Below are 20,142 nucleotides of genomic sequence, written 5' to 3' on the forward strand. Positions count from 1 at the left end.
AGATGGAAAATACCTAAAATACCTCAAATAAATTCACTTATCCAATAATGTTCATAATTTTATTTTCATTTTCATTTTCATAGGGAGGAAGGAGAATAACAAAGGTTTTGATTATAATCTTTCTTTAAAAAAAAAATTGGTTATAAATCAAGTCTAATTTCAACAATTGAAGTAACAAATTCTCTATATTGAAAATCAAAACATTATAGTTACAAATTATGATGTTGCACTTTTTAGTTATTTTGATGTTAAAACAATTTTACGTTATCCAACTTTAGTTTGTTGCAAGTATTTTATGATAAAATTTGTTATTTAATATTATAACTTATAATTTTATAACGCTAAAATATAGTGAAATAGGTTACACAATTTTTTTTTAAGAAAATAAAAATTTGTGTAATTTTTATGAGAAAAAAATACAAGGACGCGTCATTTAATATTAACAAAAAAAAGAAATATAATTTGGGTAACCCACAACCCAACCCAAACTAAACCGGAATCTAGTGGGTTTGCCCAAACCCACCCATTAATATAACGGGTGACGTTTTATCTTATCCAAACTGGAGTATCCTATATGGTTCGGGTCTTGGGTTTGGCCAAAACCAGTCCAAACCCACCCACGAACACCCCTAGTTTAGGTAATTCAATTAGTTTGAGTTAAGATATAAAAAGTTAGAGATTATGGGTTTAAAAACATAACTTTAATTTTTTATTAGAAATATTATAATTTCATTTTCATTTATTTATTGTTTTGAAAATTAAAGATGGGAGGAATGCTTATTAATTCTTAACCTAATTAATAATAAGATAAAGAAGCCTCTTAAAAAAAATAAAAATAAAGAAGTGAATCACTGCCGGTAAACATGATTTTAGCGCCGGGTTAAAGATTCAACTTAAATCGTATAAGGACTTGAATTCAAATTTTGATGCCGTGTTAAAACTTTATCGATGGATAGTATATGCACATACATCGGTCAACACTTTTTGAGCTTTGAGACTATCTTTGACCCCTCAAACACCACTCACCTATATTTTATTTATATTTTTTTTGTAAGAAAGAAAGAAGACAATATAATATACATTCAAATTTAAAAAGTATTTTATAAAGAGAATTTCTACGGTACACTCACAAAATGAGGTGTACCGGTACTCCTACTTCTTAATTATATAAATGAACGATCATTTTTTATGTATTAAATAGCTATTTGTCAATATTTATATTTTATAGAACAACATTTCATAAGAAAAACATCATTTAATTGTTTATAAGAATCAAAGTAACTTTTTTTACATATTATCGTAAAAAATAATGAATGTTCTCAATTATGAGTGATAAAAATTTAAAAAAATAAAAAATTATTTCTTTGACACTTTTGATGAATAAGATTTAGTTACTATAATTATAAATGATAAAAAAAAAATATTTTTCTTCAAAAAACAACTCATTTAACTATGAATTTAAAGAGTGAGTGTACCGGTACACTCAAATATAGTGGGTGTACCATAGAATTTGCCTTTTATAATACAAATAAAAAACATTAGTTATATTTTTAAAGCAATCATGAAAGAGGTAATCTATTGATTTATTTAAAAAAAAAAGAGGGTAATGTAATGGGAATGCAGAGCCACACAAAGCAGAGAGAGTGATGAATAAAGTGATGATGAAGATGAATGGTTAATGGTTAATGAACATGACCATGGCTTCTACTCTCACTCACACACTCTCTCTCACTCCTTCCACTTCCCATTCATATCTCTCCCAAACCAGACACAGTTTTCGTTTTCCCACAATTAAGTTACCTTCTTTCAGCAACAATAACCGTAATAACCACCGTGTCTTCTTTAAAGTCTCAGCTTCATCTTCATCTTCGTTTCAAGCTCTTATATTTGACTGTGACGGTGTCATCTTGGAATCTGAGCACTTACATCGTCAGGCTTATAACGATGCATTTCTTCACTTCAATGTTCGTTCTCCTTCTTCTTCTTCTTCTTCTCAACCACTCAACTGGGATATAGAATTCTATGATCAACTTCAGAACCAAATTGGCGGTGGCAAACCCAAAATGCGATGGTTCCATAAATTTCTTTCTTTTATTCTTGAAACATTGCTTCTTAGTATTATGTTATGTTTGTGATTGTGATTGTGATTGTGTTTTTTTTTTTGTTGAAAATTTTCAGGTACTTTAAGGAACATGGGTGGCCTTCATCAACGATATTTGAAACTCCTCCAACTAGTGATGAAGAACGAGCCAAGTTGATTGACACTCTTCAGGTTTTTATGCTTTTCTTAATCTTACTTTCATTTCTATATATTTATCATGACTAGGCCACTATACACTCACAAAGAGGACACGGCATTGACACCATCGGACACTAACATGTGTTTGACATCAGACACGCCTTATATATGAAGTGTTAGTGCTACATAGTTTGGAAGCTACTATCAGAACGGAGATTGTGTAGTAATTTAATAATTAGGAGTTAGGAGCTTCACTATTTAGTAACCATGTTTCCTATTGTTCATAGGATGAGACGGATTAGAAATTATGCAGATCATTTAATCGACTAAACTTGCTCTGGTTACTATTTATTTAGAGGGGAAAACTTGGACATGAAATTGTTCTGCCCCTTTAGAATGAAACTGACATTCATTACGATTATAATTTCCTTGTTTGGCTATTTAATTTGCAAATTCAAGATTACAAAAGATTGTGAACTAGAGATGTTTCTTGATCCTTTTTCAACTTATTTTGATTGAGTAAATCGAGTTTTTGTGCTTATCGAAGTATCAAGACTTGTATGCTTATGATGACCCTGTCAATTGTTGCCTCACTTAGAGTATGGTGTCACATTGAAGAATGAATTTGAGACTTAAGTCAAATGGCAGCTGCACTGGAATTTAGAAAGAAAGAAATAGATTATACTTCATGAGTTCTATGTCCCACATTGGTTGGATGAAACAACAAGTACTGGGGCTGGGATGAGATTATTTGGACTGCATGAAAAATTTGAACTTGGGACTCTTGTATTATAGTGTTACTTCTAAAAAGCTGGACTTGGCTCTTTGCTTTTGAATAACTGTAGACCTGGTTAGAAATTGTAAACCTACTTTCACACTCAAATGAACCATCTATTTTAATGGATGTCTTCAAGAATTTATCCTAGACCAACAATTTGAATCCCATCATTTTAATACGTTTCTTAAATATATTAAATATTTATTTCACTCTCCAAGAAATATATCAAGTGAATCTACATGAGAAAGAAGTCTCGATTTGTTGTTTGATATAGTAGTCTGCTTAAGCATAAGAAATTTCAGATTACAAATATTCATTTTGTTCTTTATCTCTCTAAATTGCATTTAATCATGTTACAATATGGACCTAGTTGATTCCATATGACATGAAGGATACATCTAAGTGATTCTAGAGTCAAAGTTATTTTGAGTGAGAAAATCAAGTTTATGCACCTATGAAAGTTCAAATACTTGTATGCTTTTGTTGCATGCATAAATCACTTATTTTGGTTTCTTAAACAATGAAGACCCTGTCAATTATTGCCTCACTTAGAGTATGGTGAATTTCATTGGTCATGTAGGATTGGAAGACAGAGAGATACAAAGATATAATCAAGTCTGGCTCTGTACGTATATTTCCTCTCCTAATATTCCACATTCCTGAATTGTGAAGGTGGTATTTTTGTTGATAAGCTAACACATAATAATTAAATTACCTTCGCATTCTGGCACAGGTAAAACCTAGACCAGGAGTTTTGAAATTGATGGATGAAGCCAGAGACGCTGTACGATTATTTACCGGTTATATACTTTTGTAATGTTTTGATCTATATTTTTTGTTTTGTTGCACGAAGTATAACCTTGTTTACCGTTATACTTGATTGGTTTGGTTCGGAACTTATCATTTTTTGCTCAATTGCTGATGCAGGGGAAAAAGCTAGCTGTTTGCTCTGCTGCAACTAAAAGTTCAGTTATTCTTTGTCTTGAAAACCTTATTGGAATTGTAAGCATACTCTAATACTTGTTGTCTCTATTGGGAGTAGGAGTTTTCTTCATGAATTTGCATTCAAGCATCTTATTTTTTCTACTGTAGGAGCGCTTTCAAAGCCTTGATTGCTTTCTTGCTGGTATATGCACATCACTTTAATATCTAGTATTGTTCGTATAACATTGAAACATATATGTTTCCTGATCATGAGTTTAGGACCATGTTTAACCTTATCTATCAATTTTATTTAAACTTTAAGGTGATGATGTGAAGGAAAAGAAGCCCGACCCGTCAATATATGTGACTGCTTCCCAGGTTTTAATATGACAATACCATCAAGAACTTTGAAAAGTGAAATTTTGAGGGTTTTTTTTTGTGTGCCAAATTACAAGTATAATTTATATATTGTGCATTGCAGAAGTTGGGTGTATCAGAGAAAAATTGCTTGGTGGTAGAGGATAGTGTTATTGGTTTACAGGTAAATCTTCTCATATTATGAATGCTCTATATATGTGCTCAGTTAATCTCCTTGTATGTTGTGAAAAAAATAAATAAGAAAAAGCTAACTATCTTAGCTTGTGTTCGAAAGTTAGAGGACAAGGAAAACTCTTATTTGTTGTTTGATATAGTTGGCTTAAATAAATGAAATTTCTATTCACAAATCTCTATTTGGTTCCTTATCTACTTAAATTGCATTTAATCATGTTCAGAATACTGTAATCCCGACTTTGTTAACTGTGGTTAAGCGAATTCATCATCCAAGGCTTGAAGCGTGAATCGTTAGACTTGGATGGTTTCTGCATTGGACTTTAAAAAGAAAGTAATCTTATACTACTCATGAGTTTTATGTCCCACATTGGTTAGAAGAAATAACAAGTACTGAAGCTTTGCTATAAAATAAGAGTTCAATTACATAACAATTTATACCTTTCTCGGCCTTTTGGCTAAGATCAAGTGTAGTATCTGTTCTTATCAGTTTAATATCTGATATGTGGGCCAATGGTCCACTTGATATTAAATTTATTTATTGAGGGGGAGAGGCCACCACGGTAGCTTGCTATTGGGCCTCTCTGTGTCGCCTTTGTGTTGCACTATAGCAATGGTCTGGCGCACCCCACCATTGAAGTCTTAAGTTTTGTTTTTTAATTCAATAAATTAGTTTTTTTCTCTCCTTATTATCTTGTTAAACTGTATTTAATAAACTAACAACTAATCTAATCATCTTATGTCGCTAACAATTATCTTGCTAAAATACATTCTCAAACTAACAATTAAACTAATAAATTTCTACAGGCAGCAACACAAGCAGGGATGTCTTGTGTGGTTACCTACACATCTTCCACCGCTGAGCAGGTGAGGCCCTCAAATGAATTTAACAGAAAATACTACGATTTGATATTGAAATTCGGGTGGAAAAACTGGCTGCATGATGACATAACTGGTTTTGTCTTTGATCGTATGTAGGATTTCAAAGAAGCCATAGCAATCTACCCTGACTTGAGTAACGTAAGGTATAATCATAATGCATTGCTCAAAACTGTTTCTATTAGGTGTTCTCAATTCAAACACAGCTACTAAGATTTTTTGAACAATTATGCAGCTTGAAAGATTTGGAGTTGCTACTTCAAGATATTGTAGCTGCTAAACAGGACAATTGTTTATGACATGAAAATGTTGGAATTATTAGTTACCTTGAATTTGTTTATGTGAGTAAAGCGGCTCGAAAGTTTGAGGTTTATCACAAGGCTAAGATCCTTTGTTTTTCTTTTTATTTTATTTTATTTTTTTACATGTTTTTATGTGGATTCAGTTCATTGCAAAATGTAATAAAGGTCATAATTCATTGTTTGTATTTTGAATGTCTCTCATAGATTTACTTTCATGGTTCATCAAGTTCAGTGCATGAAAGTTGAGATGTTTTTATTTTTAAAGTTTTCAAATAATTAGTTTCTTTCCTCCTTAAATTCTTAAGAATGAACATAATCAGCAATGAACTCTGTATTTCTTCAGTCAAATCATCTATTGAAATATCTTGAGGCCTATTTAAGCCGTAAAATACAGAGTTTTAGGCTATTAACTGATTTAATATATAATTAAAGAACCTCAAATTACATTTTCATCAATGAAAAACTAACAAGACTAATTGTATATCATTCAAAGAGCTAATTTAATTCTTACTCATCGATTCGTTTTGAATGGCTGACGTCCTCAATGCTGTAAATTTGCCAGAATAGTTTCAACTACATGTTATCAGGATATAATTTCCAGTGTGAAACAATATAAATGAAAACATTTTTATATCATCATGATTTAACATGTAGTAAGTAGAGGTGAAAACATTACGATAAATATTAGTTTTGTAAGAAAAGCTGCTAATAAAAGTTCCAACTCTTGCTGTGGTGCTGGTTGAGGCAGAGGAGACGGTGGTGTCAGGTCCTCCGGAGGTTGTTGATAGACTTTTAGCAAGTGTACTAATAATATCGAAGTAATAAAATTTATAAGTTTGTATCCACAGGGGACTGTGTTAATCTCAATTTAACAATAAGGTTACTATCTAGGATGTGTAAATTATTTTAGTGTTCGAGGCGGTAGTTTTGATTGCATAAAATAGGCTCAGAAATTCGCCCAAAATCGTGTCACGTTTTTGCAACCGTGACACGTCGAAAGCATGTTTTTCTGGTCTGGTAAAATCGTGACACATTTTTGGCGTTTTTTCAGCATCTTCAATTTTTTCTGTTTTTCGCACTTTATCATGCTCAAAATAATTGTGAACTTCAATATTCTTCAGAAAGTTACTTTCTTCAAAATCTTCAACTTTTCATATTTTCCTTGCTCTTTAAGCTTACTGTGAACTCAAAAGATCATGAATTTACAATAAAAATAACGAAATAACTACTTTCATCGGTCGTGGCCGCGGTAATAAACATTGTACTCACTACAATAAACTGGTTCACGCCACCAATGATGTTTGTTTCACAAAGCATGGCTGCCCACCTCATTGCCAAAAGACCAATAATGGTTCTGCCGACAATTGTACAACTAGTACCACTGAAAATGAAGATGGTAAATCTAGTGCGGCTGAGGGATCTATTGGTAGCTGCATTGGACTTTAGAAAGAAAAAAATAGCATAGTACTCATGAGTTCTATGTGCCACATTGCTTAGTTGAAACAACAAGTACCGATGCTTTGTGATATAAAACAAGAGTTTATTCTCTTCACAAATCATACATTTCTCGGCCTTTTGGCTAAGATCAAGTGTAGTATCTGTTCTTATCAGTTTAATATCTGATATGTGGGCCAATGGTCCACACGATATTAAATTTGTTTTTTTAGGATGAGAGTCCACCAAAATAGCTTGCTATTAGGTCTCTCAAGTGTCATCTTTACGTTGCACTATTGCATTGGTCTGGCGCGCCCCACCAATAAGTTTTTGGTTTCTTTTCATGGATTAGTACTTTTTTTATTTTAACTTATGATGTGGTTTTTTTAACTAAGTGCTTATTTTGAGTAGTTACTTATGTTAGGTCTCCAGCTACAGAGATTATTTCTGGCTATGATGGCTAAGTTCATTTGTATTTTTCCATGGATAAGTACTTATTTTATTTTGCCAAAAACAGTACTTATTTGATTTTGCCAAAAAAAAAGTACTTATTGGATAAGTACTTGTGTTGGTTTTTAAACTGGTCTCTTAAGCTGTGCTTATTGAAAATTTCACAAGATGGGATAACAATGATTATTTGGATTGGGTGGTAATTTTTGACTTGGGACTCTTGTAGACTGCAGTGTTACATCTAATAAGATGAACCTGACATTTTGTTTTTGAGTATTGTAATCCTGGTTAGGAATTGTTAATTATTTTCGAATGAAGCATTTCTTTTTGTAAACATGGTTTCAAGAATTGGTCCAAGAACAACAACTTGAGTCCGTCTTTTGATTAGTTAAAAAAAAACAATTTGATCCTATCTTTTGAATATTTTTTTTAAAATATAAAATATTTATATTTATTTCACTCTCTAAAAAATATATCCGATGAATTCATATAACAAGTCTTGATTTGTTGTTTGATATAGTATTTTGCTTTGCATTTAATCATGTTATGATATGGATCTATTTGATTCCATTTGACATGATGGATCTAAGGGATTGCTTGATGGACAAACCTTTTTTATTTGACTCCAACCAATATAAAATAAAACCCATTTACCTGGGATTGAAAAGTTGTCTCAATAGACTGTATCAAATGTTTGTTTACTGTTTAAACAAGAATTTAGCATCGAATGGGGTGGTGGTGCAGTTGGCTAGCGCGTAGGTCTCATAGCTACTGAGTGATCCTGAGGTCGAGAGTTCAAGCCTCTCTCACCCCATTAATTTCTTTTTGTTTTATTTCTTCTTCTGTTTTATCACATCGATCAAGGAAGCTTGCTTCAAATTCCATGTCTATGCGGTGCTAATTCAAGAGCTGCTATCTCAATGAGAATGTGTCTCTTCATCACACTCTCCGTGAAGGTAATCAATGCGCCGATTTTCTTGCCAAGTTAGGAGCTTATTCTAATGACAAGCTGTTGACGCACACGCAACCTCCTGATGAGCTCGGTCCGCTTATTAGAATAGATACTTTAGGAACCATGTTCCTGAGAGCTTAGTTTCCCTTCTCCTCTCTTTGCTGTTTTCTGTTTTCTTTTGTTAGCTATGTAACAAAAAAAAAAAAAAACACGTATAACATACAACTAAATAACCTAGCACGAATGAAAAGATAGGTTTGCAATAAGGTTCCCTGGTTCATCTTGTAAAGATGATACAAATAAGAAATACAGTGGATTTTTTTTTTTTTTTTTAAATTAATGATAAAGATAGGGAAGTTCCTTATTTGTAAAGTGGTACTCAATGAATGAGTAGTGATGATTATGGATTCTGTAATTCTTGAGGCAAAAACTTCATTTTCAAAGAAAAATAATTTTTTTTAACTATTAATTAAAAAATAATGTAAAAAATTGAAATGTTTTTTAGATATGTGTTTTTTGTTAAAATATTTTTAAGTTAAATAATATTAGAGTTAGTTGCCAAAAATGATAAAATATTGCGTAAGAGAAGGGTAAAAGAAAATTTCAATGAAAACACCTTAATGGAAAACTCAAAGCTTGGTGAATCATGATCATTAATATTTTATAGGGCTAATTTGGTTCGTCAAATTTTTAGATCAAATTTGGTTCATCAAATCAAATACAAAGCAAAATTTTGGAAGGAAAATTGTCGAGTTTATGGAGAAAAAATAATGGAGCTTGGGTATGCAACAAAAGGGAAGGAGAATTGATGAAGGGTAGTGAAAGTGAATAATGGGTTGTAATAACCAAAATACAAAATTTAATCCAGCATTGATTCTAGTCAACTCAAAAGTTAGGAATTGTATCTTCAACTAGAATAGATTTTGAAAAGCTGAACTAAAAATGTTGGAATTGCTAGTTTTCAAGTTTAGTTCCACTTCTAAAGGGATCATAGTTTATTTTGGAGGTGTAAAATTGATTCCGAAATGTTTGGTTGTTGTGGAGTAGAATTGATTTTGTCTCCAGAATTGATTCTACTTGAAGTTAGGATTTGTGGCTTTTGATTCTAAAATTGATTTTAATGCAAAAATTTATAATTCAACTCACTTTTACATAAATGTATCCAAACACAAATCACTTTTAGTCAAAATTACTTAAACCACAATCAATTATCCATAATCAATTCTATCAAAAAAAAATTGAATGGCAAATATATATTTTATAAATAAAAAGGTGAAATCTCCTGCAAGAGTACAACCAAATAGAAATTAGAGTACAAGAAGTACTCAAGTCAAGCAATAATAAAAACACATAAAATCTCTCCCACAGAAAACAAGAGCGAAAACTAAAACACCAACTGAAAACCAACTAAACTCCTATCAGAAACACACAACCATAGCCGAACAAGAGCAAGACTAGGAACATAACCCCTCAGTCAACCAATCCAAGACAAATCCACCACAAGTAACTAAAGGTGCCAGCACATAATGGGTTCATGATCCCATTCATAAAAGGAACAAGTGTGACCAAAATATTTTCCTAAAAATCACTTCCAAGAGGTGAATTTAACAATATTCATCAAATGAAACACATGCGTCTCCTTTCCCAAAACGATGTGAGTGTTTCGGGAATTCTCCACGCACAACCAAACACATGATTGCTTTTTGGAACTAAGGCCAAGTTTATATTTTTCCGTTTTGAGGTAATTTTTGCAATGAAAAATAGAAGTTATAAAACGTGGCTTCTCATTCAAGGCGTGTCTACACTCTACACTAAATGAGACTTCGTTTCTTTTGTTTTAGGAAAATAATTAGGTATTGCTTAGTTTTCATCCGGTTTTGAAAGTGAATTTCTGTGAACTGCCAAAATCTTACAAGTCAATTGTTGCAAAAAAAATGATAAAACTACATTCTTTAGAAAAAAATTGCGTGCATAACACGATGAAAAGTGCCTAAGGCACATTATGTAAGTATTACCCTTTGTTTTATACCTCTCGTCAATCTTACCATATAAACTGTTGTGCTGACTTCTATTTTTACCTATGAGTTTGATGGGCATGCAGAAATGTAAAATATTTTTACACTAATATTCAATGAAATATCAAAATACATCCATATCTCATTACAAACTTCTACCTACCCATACAAAATTGGGGAGCCCCTAATATGGACCTCTACTTTTAAGGTCCACCCAGGGTCCTTGCTAATTGACCTACTATAGTAGGTAGATTCTGTACCTTTTCAATTTAAACCGTACAAATTGAGAAAAACAAAGTAACGTTGATGAAAAGTTAATTCCATAATTCATGTCAACTACCATGGAATCAAAAAACGAATTAATCATCCAATTTGCAATCCGCTTTTTGTTACCATAACTTCAATTCCATCATTCATAGGTTGATGAAACACAACAGCAACAATAAACAATGAATCACAATTTGAGAACACAATGATGACAAAAGTGTTCGTTGAAGATCTTGCCTCCGAAAGACACTGATAAACTATCTGCTTTCAGTTTCATTAAAGACGCAAACTTCTATATTTGCGTCAAGTCATTGCAATTTGTATTCCCCCAAATCATTCCTTCTACCTAACCAAGGCACACTCCATGCTTGGAGTTGGAAACAAGAACACCAACATCAAAGACAAAATCAAGATCGTGTCCCACCACTGCTCCTCATAAAGATTTACATGAAAGGAATGAAGTGAAGAAGTAGGTACAGTATGAAATAAAGTTATGGAATGAAGAAATAGAGGCGAGAAAATGTAAAAGTGATATATACTATTTAAATTGGAAAGGAACAAAATAAATCTGCTATAGCCGATCAATTACTATGGACAATGGGTGGACTCTAAAAAAAGAGGTCTATAATAGGGGCTCCCATAAAATTGAGATGATATGGCAATCTAGTGAATTTTGATTGAATATCAGTGTAAAATTGTTGTACACTGACAATGCATATCTCTTAAATGTTTACAATTTTATCTATAGTAGTATTTTAATAGTGTGCATAAAACATTTAATAAATGACTTCATTTCATATATCCTAGTTGTGGAGGTATCTTTCGGGTGATGAATTCTCTATATTGTTGGGGTGTTGTGGTGTACATGTGGCTGAATTGAACTCAAAGAAAGAGGTGTACCAAGGTTGAGTTGGAGGTGTGGTTAGTGCTCTTGTAGACGACAATAGAGTCTATCATGAAGCTTACAGTGCAAAAGCTCTAGATAGTATGGGGTAAGAATTCTCCTCTTTACCCAAATCGTTTCGTTCATTCCCAAAGTAAAAGTCTAAAATGGCCTTGCGCAACTTAACATGCACTAGTGTATTTTGTACTTATGTTAAGTCACGTTGCATGACTTGACATGCGCTAGTGTATTATGAGCGTGACTTAAGTCACACCGCATGAGTTAACTCACGCTGAGAAGAAAAAACATTTCTCCTTCAAACCCAGTTTCTTTCTGCCTTTCTTCCTTCCTCACATTCTATTGAATCGGTTGTTGTGTAACAACCCATGCTTTTGATAATCTAATCACCCTGCTCTTGTTTCTCACATGCTATTGAATTCAAATTTAACAGAAACCTTTGCCTTTGATTCAATTAATTTCAATTCAAAAGCAACCGTCATTCTAGAGGTTCTAATTCCAATTCTAATTAAACATAAACCTTTGAATTCCAATTTCAATTCAAAAGGCTTCTTTCTCACTTTCAATTGGAAGGGTATGCTATTCAATTATACAGCAAGGAAGTGAGAAGAGAAACCAGGTTAATGTTAGAAACTCCGATTCTTTCAATTGAACAAGGTTTACAATTGAAAGTTATGCTATTCAATTCTACAGCAACCGTGTTTCTTTCTTCCATGCTCTAGAAACCTTTATTTCCAATGTTAAAAAAAATTGGTTGTTGTGTTGAGTGCGACGTTAGTCTATTTCTTTTGCGTGAGTTAACTCACGTAAGGATATTTTGGACATTTACTTTGGAAATGAGCGGAACCATTTGGGTAATAAGCAGAATTCATGGGGTAAACCATTCGGTGTCCACTCGGTTTTACCATGACTTTATGCTAGGGATAAAGTTGGAGGAATACATAGTTTAACAAGTTTTTTTTTAAAAATAAAATAAAATAAATAATCATAACTTATCAATTGAACTTCAAAAATGTCTAGAGTGAACGTGAAAGATTAAGTTGTTAAATCATGAATCATGTAAACAGAATGTTTAAAAAATAAAAAACTGACATCTTTCCTTGAAAATGATTTCCTGAAGAATTATACCAGCCAAAAATACAAAAATGGTGTTATAATGGGAATCAATTTTGAAAGTGACCTTGACTTTTTTTGGGATTTTAAAAAAAAAAACAAAACAGATGGAGCGTGAAAGCTCATTGCATGAACAAATGCAAATATATACTCGAACATTCATCAATACAAAACCCCATTAAAATTAAAACACTTGAAGGCCTTATATAAAAGACAAAAAACTCGCAGGCCTAAATCATGTTTACAAGTTCCCCTTTCAACCTTGTACCTTCCTAATGATTATCAACTAATATCCTAACCAACAGGGGAGGGGGTACCAATTTAGCACCAGATTATATGAACAAATTAGTTATATGTTGAAGGTCTTGGTTTTGGTGGTATATAATACGAATTACCACAATCAATTGGAGTTTGCATAAGCGGATTCAATCTGTCAAATATTATGCGGCCGCCTCTACCCATTCTTCCACGAAATGTACATGGTTGTGCTGACACCCCACTTTTTGTGATAGGATCTGGTGGCAGAATACCTGCCATTGCCAACTTATCAGGAAGTAATGGCTTTGCAAACAATAAAACTGGTTCAAGTGGATCCTGCATAGTCCCATAACACAAAACTCATCAACCATCACAATAAATATGAAGGTAAAATGAAAAATCTACATGAATCATCTTATAACACAAGAATATGTAAGGGGATGAGGACCTTACTCAAAATGAGCAATGTATATATCATTACCAGTTTTTGAGGCCATCCATGTGGAACCAATCTCCTCTTTAAGTCTTGTTTTGTATTGACAGTAGGAACCATGGGCATGTTGGAGTCATAGGGATGGAAATTCTGAACAGCATTAGACCGTGTACGAGGAAGACGGCTTGTCATGACATCATCTGAATCGAAAAATTCCTCTTCACTTGAAACAAGCTTGGAAGAGAAGGGAGTAAATCCAGACAGTGCCAAGTTGTCTTCCAAAAATTCTGTTTCATGCTGAAATATAAAATTCTACATCAGTTCACATGTTCAAAGACAATAAGTTATAATGCACTTTACGCCTCACTTAGAAAAACACAACTATGCGTATACTAATTACTAAATCATAAAAAACTGGAGAATAGAGATTTTTGTCTATAAAAAAGAAGAGATTTCTCATTAAATGACTGTTTAGCAGAATCCAAAGTAAGAGAAAAGTCAACAACGAACAGTCTACAATTGTCTTTACTGTGTTCAAGAGGTCCGAAATATCTTTGAATAGGTTTCGTAAATAAAACCATCATAATCGCAGAAGCACTGGTAAACATTCCTCAGGAATTAACAATAACAATCAGCTCTAAGTACCACAAACAGGTTCAAACACAATAAACATATGGACTGATACTCATACCTTGTACTTCATTTGCATCCTCTGTAGTGTAACTTCACTCTCTATTACTTCTCTTTTTTTCTCTTCCCTCTGGTTATGTTCATATATCAACACAATAAGTAAGCATACAAACAGGTAAAAATTGTGCAAAACACTCCAGACAGCTTGAAAACCACACCTTGATCAAAGCTTCCAACAAGCTCTTGGCTTGGTCAAGGTTGCGCCGAACCTGTTTATGCAAAAAGCTTTAAATAAATTCTCAGGTAATATATAGTATATACTTCATCAGAAATATTCCAATTTCAATGATTTTTTTCCAACATTTCTTTAAACAGAAGATACGGACAAAGAAAACACTAATTAATACAAAAAAGCAACCGATTAAATTTAACTCTCGGATTTGATTCTGGTTTAAATTTATTTTGACTTTGATTTAGTTTAAAATAGAACCACTGCCTGGGTGAATTTGTAACAATTTGTGCTTGACATTCTTCATAGGATATGGCTACTCTCTATGAACAATTCCAACTACAAAACCTCAAAAGGCATATAGTTTAATTGGTAGTTTCACATTATAAAAGGCTACGATCACACAGACGAAACTGGAAATCGATACAGATCAAATCTTTTTAATGTAAAACGACAACTACATGCAGAACAGCAGCACCATCTATTGCATAGCAGCATTGAACTCAGAAACCATGAGCTGAACACCAAGAGATGTATTTGTGTTACTTTCAATGCTGAGTGATTTGATTTTATGTATTTAGTTGCAAGCAGTCTTATCAGCCAAATGGAGAGATAAAGCATGTCAGCAAAAGACAATTTATAGTACACTCCATTAAGATGAGTGTTTTCCTTTACCATTCCCTATCGTCTTTCAAACAATATCCAGCACACAAGCCATGCGTGGTTCATTATTCTCTTTGGCCAAATCAGCTCCGAAACTTGTTAATATGGTTGTGCTAGGATGACATAATCGTATGTATAACACCATAACTGCTATTTTTTTCAAGCTAATGGTTTTTACATTACTTTTTAATCAAAAAGTGGTGCCGTTGTTAACTTTTTAATCAAAAAGTGGTGCCGTTGTTAACAGTGAACGACAGAAGGTACCACAAACCAAAGATCATAATAAAGTAAGAAGTGATGCTTTTTTACTAAATTTTTGGGTAAGGAACTATTATTTGCACTAAATACATATATGCAACACAAATATAGCATATAGAAACACTGGTTTCTCCATGTAAGAAATTCGATTAGAAAAATACAAAGTATGGATCAAAATGCATTTCAAGAAACTTGTTATTCCCTGTGTTATTGAACAAAATAATAAATCTTTATCAATCCATTAAAAACTTGTACATACACTTTCAGATAAATAACAATCCATAGTGCAAGGATAAACCACAAGGGCAAAAACCTATTACCCCAAATCCACATCGAAAACCAGGCCCTCAAACGACAAGAGAAGAAGCTTCAAGCCCAATTTTAACAAGTACAACAAAAGTCTTAGAATCGGGATCAATTAACAAAAGCTAACCTGGCGAAGCTTTTCAAATGACTGCACATTGTTTTCTCTCCTTTGCATCTAAACAGAAAAAAGAATGGGCTTACTCAGCCAAAAATACTGCATAAATTTTCATAAATTGAAAACTCGGAGGAAAATACATTTTCCCAAAACCAAAGTACAATCAAAACAAGAGAATTTCTCCACTTACCCTTCTGGTATGAAGCCGGTGGGCTTTCTCCCTTGGACGAAAGACATTATACGGGTTGGTGTCATTAACAGCTGGAGCTGGCTGCATACATAATGCAGTACATTTTGTCAAATCTCTTCATAATGTGCTTGCAAAGCATACTACTTAAGGACAAGTATAGCTAACGCAACAAAAGACAAAATTGAGTAACCCTAACCACTGAGGCTGGCGGTAAACTGCTTAAGAAAAAATTCAAATAGAAGACTCTGAAAAAAATAGTTGATTTGGGAATGTTGAAAATTAGGTTATGAATGAGAAGGTAAATTATGCCAATAAAATAACTATATAATAACTTTATGAGTAAGATAATGTCTACGCAAAATCAGTAAACAAAAAGGGATAACATATTCAACTATAGTCCTGTATCAAAATTTGAAATCATGTCATAGGAAGTTATGCAAAGCTATAAGTAAAGTCTAAAGAAGAAAATTATAAATCTCTAAATAAAACATTTGACGGCAGTGTGGCTCAGTTGAGTTATAGAACAGATGAATCTTCTATCAAATATATATGAAGTAAACTCAGAAATACACATACATTATATATCAGTGACAGAATAAATTAAATATAAGCTTTGAAAACCAACCTGCAAACGTCGCAAAATGGGCTTTAGCCACCGTATTCGCTGCCAAAACATGCAACTAAGTGGGTAAGGCATCAATAAATTTGGTAAATACTGACTAATAGAACGCATACAAAGAGGGAAGATCTAGATTCATAGCACGGCTTGCATGCCTTAGATAGATCTATCATATAAAGTAAGAAAAAAATTGACGTAAATATCACAAGATTCAAGCTAGGTGGATGATTGAAGAAATAGATACTTCAAGTGTTTTTTGAGGTCAAAAGGTTCCCTTTAAACTCAAACAAATTTTATAACAAAACCATAGCACTTGATGCTTTATGGCACTAAATCATGGGTGGTGACAATATAAGCATAAGCTGAGTGTTGCAAAATCAAAATGTAGTCATTGATGAGTGGAAACATAAGACAATATCAGGAATAAATGCATAAGAAAAGTAGGGTAACATAAACACGTATTGGGAAAAGAAAGAAGAACCTCGCCTATGATGGTTTGGCTGTGTGTGAAGAAGGCTAAATGAAACCATAGTAAGAAGAGCTGATCAAATGGATAAGAGTCCAATGATTAAGGTAGAAGGTAAGTGAAATGATTGAAAAAGACTTCAAATAATACATCTAAATAGCCTTTTTGGAAACCTCTTTCATTAAATAATACAACGGCATCTTTCAATCCATGCAACCAACTGCGCCTAGTAGGTGGTGGGGAACCTTGTGTTGCTGTGGTTTAATTCATTGTGGGATATGCAGAAAATTATAAAATGAAAGACCAGCATAGATAAGTGAAAGATGATTTAAATAAATTACAGTATCCTTCAACTCATTAATGACACTTTATTATATAATCATCCCCTTTGATTAAGCTAGTGAAGTCTGAGCCCTGAGGCATATTCTAAAAGTCTTAATACATCCTTCTCCACCCATTAGCATTCACATTTTGTCATGTGAATATTATTAATAAATATCAAGCCCTAGTACAATTTCCAGATCTCAAATGAATACAATTAATGAATTAAATTCAGAAAGTTAAATCAATAAACAAAGGAGTCTTATCCCTCAAAAGAGATAGTCAAATTGCATACCTTTTCTTTCCAATACTCATACACAGACTGGAGAATTGTGTATTTGACAGTCTGAGCTTGTAATGACTGCAATTTAAAGAAAACAATTTTTGATAAGCTAAATAGGATTCATATGTTTGTACTGCAAGACAGTGATATGAAATGCACAGTGAAACTTCAAAGATGCTCCTACAGTATCAAGAACAATAAATAAATAAATAAATAAATAAACAATAACCTAAATAATGAAATTTATGGAGAAAACCAATAGTGATTAGCATCTAAAAGCATTGATATTTCTTTTTAGAAAAATCTAAAAGCTAAACTTATCAACACATGGAACAAAATTGTTTCAAGATAGATTCTTAACACATAAATACCCTAAAAGAATTTGACCTCGATAGCAGTTTCAAATCGTAGTAGCACAGGAATCGGGGAACCAAGAGTGGCTGTTAAAAGGCCAGCTCTTTCACGAGCTTTATGATCCAACACCTCCAACTTGAAAAGAAGACTCTCAAACCTATCAATAAAAAAACATATATTACAACTGGAAGAGAGAGAAAACAGTTATACAATGCATATCTTATAAATTGAATTTAAGAAAAGTAGTATCAAACAAACAAAAACTCAATGGAATAGAAGGCTGACTCAAACAATATTAAAAATCCTTGTTGAGTGACATTGTAATATAACACCGACACAACCATTTTGTTGAACTCTAAACAAAAACAGCCATTATATATGAGTAAGACTTATAATAAGTTGCTTTTCTTGAAAACAATGCTATTTATTCAATAATCAAAATCCATTTATTAAAAATTTATATCCAATAACAGCCAATGCACCACAACAGAAATGATAGTTAACTAATTAAAACAAACCACAATCAATAGTACCCTCATAATTTCAAATAGTCACACACGCATAACTGAAAGCCATTGAACAAAGCCATAATTCAGTCTAAAAAGTTACATTTCAGGTGTCAGAATCTCCCTTTCTTCATTAAACTCTGAAAGCCAATCCTCATCTTCATTGTCTAAGTCATACTCAACAAACTCTCCGATCTCGGCCCTAACTGCAACAAATAAAAGAACTCAGCACACAAAGTGGAATTTATAAAAAGAACCTTCCAAAATCATTTCGAATATAATTAAATGATCTTATCTAGTGGCAATACCTCCTCTTGCCCGTAAATAGGAAGTTGGTTGAACGAAAGTGCAAGAATAGTCCCTTTCATATGTATCCACATAAACAAACATAGGAGTGGGTATTTCGGAGGCCAATTTCTTGCTGGGAACATGTTGAACATGGGCCTGAGAAAAATAAATAGATATACTGATGAACTTAACAATACCTTTTCAATGGTATCTTTCCTACTTAATATTTGATAGAGGAGAAAATTCATGAACAATTTCTTAATATTTGACAAGGCTTTAGTTCTGCATAGTTTAACATGAGTATGTATATTATTAAATAACAAATTATACAGATTAAGATGATTTTGTACAAGGAAAAACGGTTGAGATGGTACACCAGCCGCCACCTTGAATCCTTGATGCTAGCTAAGTACAATCTAGTAAATCGCTGACGACTACTAGAATACTGATATAGATATCCAAAAACATCCATATTTAAACAAGCCGACATAATGGCAGGCACCAAAAGGTTACCCAAAAAAAAAAAACATAATAAGTGGAAAACATGATGCAGTAACATATTATTACGAAGGATTCGTACCTCGTGTTCAACTTCAGGAACAATGCGTAGCAATTGTGAATTACGGGTAGAAGTGGGTTGCTCATCATCTTCAAAATCCTTGAAGGACTTGAGTATGGGGAGCTTCTTGTGAATGTCAAGTGGTCGAGGCCTGAAAGACAACCTACTCATTTCTACTCATCTATTCATTCCCCTTAAATTCCACGGTTGTCACTTTCTGATGCCAGCAATTTCTTCTACTGCTTTTGTTAAAGACGGATTAAATGACTGAGAGAAATACTACAGGAGAGGACTCTGAAAAAAGATACAAGAACTCTGAAAATTTTAGTAGCCTTAAGAGTGTTGAAAATTAAGTTTTTTGACCTCACCCTAAAAACTAAAAATTTCTCCAATAAAAGCTATGTTATCATGGATAATAATACTGAATAGTAATTATCTATGAAGGGAAGGATATACCTGATTGAAATGAGTATCAAAAGTGCTATTGCGGAATCATAAAATCAAAACCCTAAAAGAGAAGAAAAGAGAATCAGTAATCGATATATGAAATTGAAACACATTTTAAAGGTAAATAACATTGAAGCGTTTGTATACAGTGGAATTTGGGATCTGGAAGCAATTTGATGAAAGAATTATTAATGGCGGCAATTTGATGAAGGAAACCAAGCAAGAAATTAGGGTTTGTGTTGTTCGAATTTGATTTCACGGGAATAATAATACGGTGCGATGCGATCTATTAGGGTTTTCAAGTTCTCACACACTAATTACTAATTTCTCTACTCTTTTATTCATAAAATAAAATAAAAAACACTAATTTCATAACTCTCTCAGTAACAACTAACAAGCCTGGTTATTAATAAT

At 32.8% G+C, this 20,142-nt stretch overlaps 2 protein-coding genes and 3 non-coding genes across 6 annotated transcripts; 4 read left to right on the forward strand and 1 right to left on the reverse strand.

The window, feature by feature from the left end:
* Positions 1 to 1,580: 1,580 nt before the first annotated feature.
* LOC25501884 (haloacid dehalogenase-like hydrolase domain-containing protein At4g39970) lies at positions 1,581 to 5,902 on the forward strand. Its single transcript, XM_013591324.3, has 11 exons — positions 1,581 to 2,071; positions 2,179 to 2,272; positions 3,598 to 3,642; positions 3,751 to 3,801; positions 3,945 to 4,019; positions 4,110 to 4,143; positions 4,264 to 4,319; positions 4,423 to 4,482; positions 5,298 to 5,357; positions 5,469 to 5,515; positions 5,605 to 5,902. The coding sequence occupies exons 1-11, from the start codon at positions 1,686 to 1,688 to the stop codon at positions 5,666 to 5,668; spliced, it is 972 nt and encodes a 323-aa protein (XP_013446778.1). The 5' UTR covers positions 1,581 to 1,685; the 3' UTR covers positions 5,669 to 5,902.
* LOC112417637 (U2 spliceosomal RNA) lies at positions 4,928 to 5,122 on the forward strand. The gene has a single exon (XR_003008237.1). It is a non-coding gene; the product is annotated as a U2 spliceosomal RNA (small nuclear RNA).
* A 1,327-nt stretch (positions 5,903 to 7,229) lies between the features above and the next one.
* Positions 7,230 to 7,425, forward strand: LOC112417638 (U2 spliceosomal RNA). The gene has a single exon (XR_003008238.1). It is a non-coding gene; the product is annotated as a U2 spliceosomal RNA (small nuclear RNA).
* Positions 7,426 to 8,284: 859 nt separating this feature from the next.
* TRNAM-CAU (transfer RNA methionine (anticodon CAU)) lies at positions 8,285 to 8,369 on the forward strand. Its single transcript is given in 2 exon segments — positions 8,285 to 8,322; positions 8,334 to 8,369. It is a non-coding gene; the product is annotated as a tRNA-Met (tRNA).
* A 4,542-nt stretch (positions 8,370 to 12,911) lies between these two features.
* Positions 12,912 to 20,061, reverse strand: LOC25501886 (uncharacterized). Of its 2 annotated transcripts, none has more exons than XM_024773446.2 (14): positions 19,876 to 20,061; positions 19,738 to 19,789; positions 19,303 to 19,520; positions 18,743 to 18,878; positions 18,538 to 18,640; positions 17,962 to 18,085; positions 17,587 to 17,652; positions 16,511 to 16,549; positions 15,886 to 15,966; positions 15,708 to 15,755; positions 14,343 to 14,393; positions 14,186 to 14,254; positions 13,543 to 13,791; positions 12,912 to 13,397 (listed from the first exon to the last, which is right to left on the reverse strand). In XM_024773446.2, exons 3-14 carry the CDS (start codon positions 19,450 to 19,452, stop codon positions 13,149 to 13,151), a joined length of 1,365 nt encoding a protein of 454 aa, XP_024629214.1. In that variant the 5' UTR covers positions 19,453 to 19,520; positions 19,738 to 19,789; positions 19,876 to 20,061; the 3' UTR covers positions 12,912 to 13,148. The 2 variants fall into 2 exon arrangements, with proteins under 2 accessions (XP_024629214.1, XP_013446780.1); XM_013591326.3 differs by having other exon boundaries at positions 19,303 to 19,575; positions 19,876 to 20,060.
* Between the last annotated feature and the right edge of the window lie 81 nt (positions 20,062 to 20,142).

The sequence above is a fragment of the Medicago truncatula genome, chromosome 8 (assembly GCF_003473485.1).
Source record: "Medicago truncatula cultivar Jemalong A17 chromosome 8, MtrunA17r5.0-ANR, whole genome shotgun sequence".
In the NCBI taxonomy this organism is placed as follows: Eukaryota; Viridiplantae; Streptophyta; class Magnoliopsida; order Fabales; family Fabaceae; genus Medicago; species Medicago truncatula.